Source organism: Syngnathoides biaculeatus, chromosome 16 (genome assembly GCF_019802595.1).
Source record: "Syngnathoides biaculeatus isolate LvHL_M chromosome 16, ASM1980259v1, whole genome shotgun sequence".
NCBI lineage: Eukaryota > Metazoa > Chordata > Actinopteri > Syngnathiformes > Syngnathidae > Syngnathoides > Syngnathoides biaculeatus.
In genome coordinates, this window is record NC_084655.1 from 19,397,723 (window position 1) to 19,406,512 (window position 8,790).

Genomic DNA, 8,790 nt, shown 5'->3' on the forward strand with positions numbered 1-8,790 from the left:
ATTTAACGCTCAAATACTTGTAGCAGTTCATTTGTTTTCACTACTGCGTCATATATTTCCTGCATTTGTTATGTGGAGATTCAATGGACCGTGTTTGCAAAAAGGTACCCCACCCTTGCCCGTGAGATAGACTCCATTGTGTTGGTGGTTAAAAAAAAAAAAGTAAAAAACTCAACAAAACTTTAATATGTAGGACTGTAACACATTTTATTTTGTGTATCTGGCCTCCATGTGGACTGTGATACAAATATCCCATTAAATTAGAATATTGTGGAAAATTATTTTAGTACCATAGTTCAATTTAAAAAGTGAATCTCAAATTTAATATTGCATCACTAAACAGTAAATTATTTAATAGATTTTTTTTATGATAATAACTTGCAGTTAAAAATAGAACAAGACAAATTCAGAATATTAGATAAGAGGTCTGCAACTGCACTTGTTCTCATTTCAACAACTTTCAACTCAATTTTTGTGAATTACTGTGACCTATGATTGAAAATATACACAGACATTAAATAAGAAAAATTCAAAATGATTTTTCAGGACAGAAATTTAGAATTAATTGCCCTTTGAAAAAATAAAATTTTTGAGTTTCACTTTTTTAATTGAAATGCAGAAAATCTGAAATCTATATTCGAGTCAAGGTCCACTAAAATTTCCTGCAAACCCTCCAAAATTGTATCTAAAAAAAAAAAAAAAAGAAAGTCCATCTCTATTTTAAAACAAACCTCACAGCTCATCGATTGTTTAAAGTTACCAGTCAGTCAAAAGGTTGGACATGCTCATGCTATTGATTCAAAAAGAGCTGCTAAACATTTGCTGGGTCAGAGTTTGAATTTCTCAATCCATCCAATTTTTTTTTTTTTTTTAATGCTGCTTGTACTTATAAGAGGGACAACCTACAGACTGACCTTTAGCTAGCTGACTTTTAGATGACAGGCGAAGTGCACTGGGCACCCTGTACTGGTAGCCAGCCAATGCCAAGGGACATTTTGATAAACAACCACTCACATTGATATCTACGGAAAATGTAGTCTTCAATGAATCTAACTAACATTATTGTTTCTGAAATGTGGGATGAAGGTGGAAGTTTTTTGGAGGCTATTTTATGGCCATTTAACTAAAAAACGGAACATTTTCTACTCACGGATAACCTGTGTTATCACTGATCACTCATCCTCCGTTCAGGCCTATCTCCAGATCACCTATGTCGAGCCTTTCTTTGACACCTACGAACTGAAGGAAAGAATCACTTACTTCGACAAGAACTACAACCTGCGCACCTTCATGTACTGCACGCCCTTCACGCTGGACGGCCGCGCCCACGGAGACCTCCACGAGCAGTACAAGCGTAAAACCATCCTGACGGCATCACACGCATTCCCCTACATCAAGACGCGTGTAAACGTCATTCACAAGGAGGAGGTGAGTGTTGCTCGTTGGGTTTCGTCTGCCAAACTGCAGAATCCGTAATCGCTCGTCTTTTGCATTAGGGTTGGCTTCTGGGAGCTACTTTTACACAGTCAAAGCGCCGGACAGATTCTCAGGTTTAGCCGTGATTATTAGCGTTTCTCATTCCCAGATTCTGTGTTTATAGATCAGGGGTGCTCAATGCATCGATCAGGTCAGTCTTGGTCGATTGCGGGATGGTGTACCCAAAAAAAAAAAAAAAAAAAAAAGTCAGCCAATGTTCCCTCTAAAATTTGCACGTGCACAATTGTGCACCGCTCATGCAGTCTCTTTGCAGATATTCTGCGTTGCGTGCAAAAAAAATAATAATCCAATGCAAATTCAAAGTATAACATAGTTATTCATTTTTGTGGCATTTTGCAATGTTATTCAATGAGTGAGGTATGACTGGTTGTTATATCCAATAGCGCAATTCACATATGTTCTGTAAAAAATGAAAAGAATAAGCCACGGGTTTCTTTTAGGCAGCACACGGAACTTTCTCTAACAGCGACCGCTGCTCCACCACACTCTTTTTCCTAGTTTACCTTACACCCCTGCTCTTAATGATGTACACTCAAAATTACAAATGTTACAGTACCTACGCAGCCCATCAATGTGTTTTATAATGACAGCGTCCACCACCGCTGCTTTAGTTTGCAACACAGTCTGGGCAGTGGAGAGCAAAGATGAGCTAGACATGCTGCTTATGTTTACTTTCCATTTTAATGGAGAAACTTAAAGACTGTCGGAGTATGTGAATAATCGAAGAAAAAATGGTTAAACTGGACGAGATTTTCTCTTTTCTGAGGCAGAAAGGTCTGGTCTGAAGCCAAAGTAGAAAGTGGTGGGTAATTTTAAAACTCCACCTGATCCAGGATGAAAAGCACAGACAATACAGTGCACAAAAAGCTAATTCTGTATTTTAAATATTGGAGGCAACATAACATCAACCTTAAAACGGTTTGGCGGCATCAACCCCCCGCATCGTTGTCGGTAGCTAGCAAAAGGCTAGCTGCTTGAAAAGTAGATCTTGGGGTAAAAAAAAGTCTGGGCACCCCTGTTCTAGATCATCCTGGTACCCATCGAGGTTGCCATCGAGGACATGCAAAAGAAGACGCAGGAGCTCGCTTTTGCCACGAACCAAGACCCGGCCGACTCCAAGATGCTGCAGATGGTGCTGCAGGGCTGTGTGGGCACAACCGTCAACCAGGTAACCTGACCCGACTTATCATCGCTGTCTATTGTATCGGTAAAAGTGTCAAAAGGCCTGCATCTCTCTGGAATGTAAATCCCCTTTTGCTCCATGTGGAGCTTAAAGTCTGGCTCTGGACATTCCTTAGCAGATATGTAACCAAGCCCCCCCCCCCCCCCCCCCTTCCTCACAAAGGGCCCCTTGGAGGTGGCGCAGGTCTTTCTCACTGACATTCCCGATGACCCGAAGCTCTTTCGCCATCACAACAAATTACGCCTATGCTTCAAAGACTTTGCAAAGAGGTGATGACACTTTCTGCATCCTGTGTAATGTACCAAAAGCAAACCAAAGTGTTAACCAAACACACACACACATGCGCGCACACCGGTGCTTCATCTTCGCCGATGCACGCAGGTGTGAGGACGCCCTGAGGAAGAACAAGGCCCTGATTGGGCCCGATCAGAGGGAGTACCACCGAGAGCTGGAGAGGAACTACAATAAATTCAAAGAAGCGCTGGGTCCTCTCATCAACCGCAAGATCCCACAGCTCTACAGGACCCTGCCAGCGCCGGCTACACAAACACAGCGGTAACTCGAGACATTAAACACACACGCAGGCTATCACGCCTCCGCACTGACACACACACACAAAAAAATAAGCCCACGCTGCTTTTCCGACGCCATCAAACCGACACTCGAGAAGGAGCGCCCAACTGTATCACACTGCAGGAAATGAAAACTCACGGGATGCAACAATGTCACAAAAAGTCAGAGGAGTTGCTGTTGCTTCTCATTGACCTGCGGAAAGCACCGCCATCTTTTTTTTTTTTTTGTATTTATTTCTTCAGCTTTTATCACATGTAATCAAGAAGAACACTGAGCAGCGCCTGTCAGAATGTGACACGCCGACGCCGAGATTAAACTTGCGTGTTTACGTTCCGCTTATCAAGGACAAAACTTTCATATCTTGTGCACTTTACTGCAGGCAGCAGTGACCGATGACGTGACGTTAATGTACTTAATCCTCGTAACTCTTTGAAAGTCGATACCCTTCTCGCGGCTAACCACAACGGCACCTCAAAGCGTCTGCTTCTCTTACTCGCACCACTCGCTCATCTACTTTACAGTAACAACACTATTTTCCCATATTTTGCTCCACTGCAGAATGCATCACGCGTCGTTTAGCCGTCTGTGTTTACCAGGCAGGAGGTCGTATCATGCACAATTTATTTATATTGCCGTTTTAGTAACTATTTTTCCTCCACAAATACATACTACTGCTTTGTTAGACTCTACACAAGGTTTTTGCCCCTAGTTAAGAAAAATTAACACCACATTCAGATAAACACACCTTCCTTTTCTCATCAGGAAGAGGGGCAAGTGTAATTATGTCAGGTCATAAACACTGTTGTTCATAGACGGCCATGAAAGCGTTAAATGCTGGGCTTCTTTGAACTTCATTACAGGGAGTCCTCGGTCTACGACTGAAATCAGTTCCGACAGTAGCGACTTAACTCGAATTTAAAGTTAAGACAGATTGCACCATTAAAGTCAGAATTGACATCAAAATACTTTGTATAAAAAACACGATGATGTAGGTGGATGGAGAAGAAGAAGGGGAGGCTGTGCTTAGCTATTGCGAAGGAACCTGGTGCTTAATCCTCGCCATCTCGACAAGTATCAAAGAACCTGGTTTTGTGATCATTGTATCCGACATAGGAACGGAACCCTTCACAAGCACTAAAATACGGACTTTGTCTTTACAGTTATGAAAGTCCTCCGGATTTTTCAATTTTCATGAAAATTGCTCCAGAAAATTGAGGAAGGATTGCCTAAAATGAATCCAGATATTAGTTGACACCATTGAGCGAACATGCGTTTGAGTTCGTTGTTTTGCTTTCACGAGCGTAGCCATGTTGAGGCACTAACACTAGTAACAGTAACGCCCCTCCCCTCTCATTCTCATGTTTAGTCGTGAATATTACTAGCACTTCTCACTCCCAGACGTCGCTTATTTTGTGTGGTCTTGACATAAATTTATGTGTTTATTTCATAAACGTTGTTACCTAAACGAGCCTGCTCCAAAACAACCGGTATTCACCCGGAAACAGGAAATGCAAGTTAACCGTACTGAGCATATATGGCACATGTTCCGAACTGCTTCACGTAATGCGAGCGCATTTACGTCGAAAGTCATCACAGGAGAAATAAACTCGTAAGTTAGGGGCGGCATTCTTAGGTTGGTCTTAACTGAGCAAATAACAGCTTCATACAGTAGATAAGTCAGTTTTACTCTTAGATGTACACTGTTTTCAAGTGATTATCGTTCATTTCACCCTATTGTGGATTCAGTACATTGCATATTTTGAGTATATGCTGGAATTCTGTACTTATGGTAAATTAAACACTTCCTAGCCTAAAACATAAAACTAAAACAAAAGAAAATTGAATCATGTACAGTACGACTGTAGTTTCCTAATCGGGCTAATCTTGACGTATCATTCCTTCTTTACTTGCACAAAAAAGGGGGGGAAACCAAAGTAATCCATGACGCAGGTGGTTTGTTCGAAGAAAACAGTTTACTCGAATTCAAACAGCAAAAATGAAATAAATAAAATTGTTTTCCACATCGAATGGGCACAACAAATCCAGGTCAATGAACAAACATGCAAAGAAAATGATGAGGATTGCGGATGATGATAGATGTTGATGATGTTCAAAAATCTATTTCGCCCAATCGTCCATATTTCCACGGTCCGTCTCTATCCGTCTAACCTTTGTTCTAAATTCCGGTTCATTACGTCATCACAACTTATCAACTATGTAGAGTAGCGAACCTCAAATCCTCATTTTAAATAGCAGGGAATGCAGTATACTCATCATCCACAGCATAGATATAATAAACAATTGAATTGAATACACTATCGCATAATTAAAACTTAGCTGAAATTGTTTCACTAATTATTCAGACTGAAAATATTTGAAGAACAGAAATTAGATTTAGGCTCTTACAACTACTGTGTATTAATGTAGATTTAAGAATTGGAAATTTACCTAAAATATGTATAAATAAAAAAAATGTGGTTGGTGCTTTGCGGATTTCACCTCTTTCAGGGGTGGTCCGGAAACGAAACCCCGAGATAAATGTGGTCTTACTATACTTTGTTGTCCTTGTATGGTGAAGATAGAAGAAAATGGTGGGTGTTTACTGTACAGTGGTACCTCTGTTTTTGTACAAATCGGTTTTCGAACGAAAATTTCAAGATTTTTTTTTATTTGGTTGTCAAAAGAAAATCGGTGTTCGAACGCCCCGACCAGCTGACCCACGACGAATTGTTATTGTGCTTTTGAACGCGCCCCCGAAAAAAACGGAATCGATGTAACGCGGGCGACGCAACCACACACTCCTCTGCAAGCAGACGTGTCCCGGTAGTGACTTTTTTTTTTTCTTTCCAATTAAGCAATATTAACCCCCGATCATGGCTCCAAAGAAGGCAAGTGGAACTGCAACCGTGTTGACCAAGCAGAGGCCACAGATCTTGGAGGAAGCCTAGCATACTCTACTACTAAAGTATACATTTTAAGCAAAAAATAAATATATTTATTAAATGATTTAATTATATAAAGTGTTTAAACTATGAATGTATTTCTACTATGCAGTTTATTATCAGGAAAAGCTAAAAAAAAAACTAATTTTTAGGCACAGAACGCATAAATTAATTTTCCATTCATTGTAATGGGAAAACACGCTTTGGTTTTCGAACGTTTCTGTTTTCAACCTCCTTCTGGAACTGATTGTGTTCGAGAACCGATACACCACTGTATATTGCAGGGCATTTTGGAGAAATAAATGCCGCGTGCTTCCCGCTGTGTGTCTCTTTCAGGAACTCCTACAGTCGCTCCAGCCTCCGAAGAGTCGAGGGCTGAGTGAGGCCGGTCGGATGACTTTTCAAAGTGCCCTGCCATACAGCAACTCTCACAGGCACACATACAACTGTCACCCCATCGTGCTTTTATCACCCCCCGCCCCACGTCACCCTCATCATCATCCCACACACACACACACACTCAAATCACTCCTAGCCTTCCCTCCTCTCCTCGCCTCTCACACCTCATCTGTTTATACTGGAAGGTTATCTGCACTGCAAACATCATTTTTTTTTTAGAGAGGCCCTCAGCGACTGCAGCGCCGTTCTCACGCCACATCGCATCAACACGCGCAACCGGGACGAAAAGTCACACGGAACGGGACGCTTTGGACAGAAAGTCTCGAGGAGAACTGATCTTTATCTTCGGATCTTGACAAGCGTTTGAACTCCGGGACTCGTCGTCGGGTTTCACTTTTCCGCCCCTCTTCGCGTCATTTGCTTTGATTCGCCGTCTTGTTGAGACATTTATTGCGCAGCGCCGATGGTGGCCGAAGACCTTCAATTAAAACATTCCCGGAAATTCTCTCTGGCTGTAAACTTGCCAAATAACTGACATTCCTGCGTCCTCGCCCCCTATTGTAGGATTTTATATATGTACTATAGATCGGAGGGTGAGTTCCTTCGAGGCCTCAGGTCCTCCGCTCAGACCGGTTTAATGATGTCAAGTGTGTGACACCCCCCCCCCTTCTGAAAAGCACTGTACCCCGTCACCAAATATGTCCAAACTGTGACTTTTGACCGTCTGCCTGCATCCGCTTAAGATGCGCTTTGTGATGTCACAAGCACGTGGGCTACACGGAATGAACTCCTGAAGAAGAGTGACACTGTTCTGACTACTGTACCAATTATATTGCACTATTGTAAACTTACACTGTAGTAGTAATAGTAGTGCTTTTCTGATTCTATCAAGACCTGATTGTTTTTTTTTACCTCTTCGATAAATATTTTATTTATTTACATGGTCTTTTTTTTTCTACTGCCTACCATTAAATTACCTTTCCTACAACTTAATGATTTTTATTGCTCATGAATTGTTAGAGAATGATTATTTTTTTTGTTTGCACTTGTATTTAAATTGTGGGTGTTTATAGTGCTAGTTTTATATTTTCCATACCGTCCTTTATTAGTTTGCCAAAACTAAAATTTTACACTGCCTTTGCTGCAAGTATGCACATTTAAGAGTATATTTTAAATAATCCCAAACTCTCTTGTAAATGGTAAACTGAGAATGAATGACCCGGGTGAATCACTATTCACAGGTGCCCTTTTGGGAATAAATAATCCCGTGTGAGTGGGGAAGAAAAACAGACATGTCTCATTAATACTAGTCCGGTTAGGTTTTCTCTATAAAATGTAATTAATCTATGGGGGGATGTCAAAGGCCTCTGGAAAGCAATGAATATACTGTTTTTATGTGGTGATGACAAGTCTAAATTGAGTTGGAGTTTACTTGTAGGTAATGAGGATCGGCAGACGCCCTAAATGGGGCAATTCACGTTTTCCTGTATTTTCAGCACCATAATCCAACGAGATTAAAATCAAAATGACATGTCGCTTGTGCAAAATGATTAGAGAGTAGAGGCACAATTTTTTTAAATGTAATAATTTATAATCTTGAGTTTATCATTTTAAATGGCTATTTTTGGGACAGTTTTTACCCGTCAGTTTGTCAGATGTCTGAGCCTTTTATTGTAATCTCAGTCCTTTGTGGATCCAAAAGATCATCATAAAGGGTTTGTCCTATACATGCTGAGGTCCCTGGAACCCAATCGGTTTTAGAAGGGAGAGAGCCCCCCCCCCTCAGTTATTACTACTGTATATTAAAAAAAAAAAAAAAGCAAAATCTTGTTTCATTAACATGGAAAGATGATTGGTTTCTCTTTAAACTGCAGCCCCTTTCTCGGACTCCACAGAGATCGACTGAGGTCTGGCGATGTTATTTTGAGAGTGCTTGCTCCGGAGCGCCCCCTTTCTGTTGGTTGAGGTATGTACTGTGTTTAAGCCTTTTGTTTCCTCACATATTCACTGCAAGATTTTTCTTAACAAAACTTCACCAGTTTCTCAGGTGACGCTTTCATTGTGAAGATGTGTGTATTTTTATTTGGGGTTATTTTTTGCAACAAGTACCAACCAGAAAAACATATTCTTAGTCCCTCAAATACCACCATGACCAACGTTAAATTTAAACAGCAGAATAGACAAGTGTTCATCTAA

At 40.9% G+C, this 8,790-nt stretch overlaps 1 protein-coding gene across 8 annotated transcripts in view; it reads left to right on the forward strand.

Moving 5' to 3' along the window:
- Positions 1 to 7,587, forward strand: part of LOC133513943 (dedicator of cytokinesis protein 7-like) — a 32,169-nt gene extending 24,582 nt beyond the window's left edge. For all 8 annotated transcript variants that reach the window (XM_061845053.1, XM_061845052.1, XM_061845056.1 and 5 more), the window contains 5 exons: positions 1,192 to 1,428; positions 2,522 to 2,665; positions 2,843 to 2,949; positions 3,062 to 3,235; positions 6,532 to 7,587. In XM_061845053.1, the coding sequence (XP_061701037.1) occupies positions 1,192 to 1,428; positions 2,522 to 2,665; positions 2,843 to 2,949; positions 3,062 to 3,235; positions 6,532 to 6,574 (705 nt within the window). In that variant the 3' untranslated portion in view covers positions 6,575 to 7,587. The remainder of the gene's footprint in view (positions 1 to 1,191; positions 1,429 to 2,521; positions 2,666 to 2,842; positions 2,950 to 3,061; positions 3,236 to 6,531) is intronic.
- The last annotated feature ends 1,203 nt before the right edge of the window (positions 7,588 to 8,790 follow it).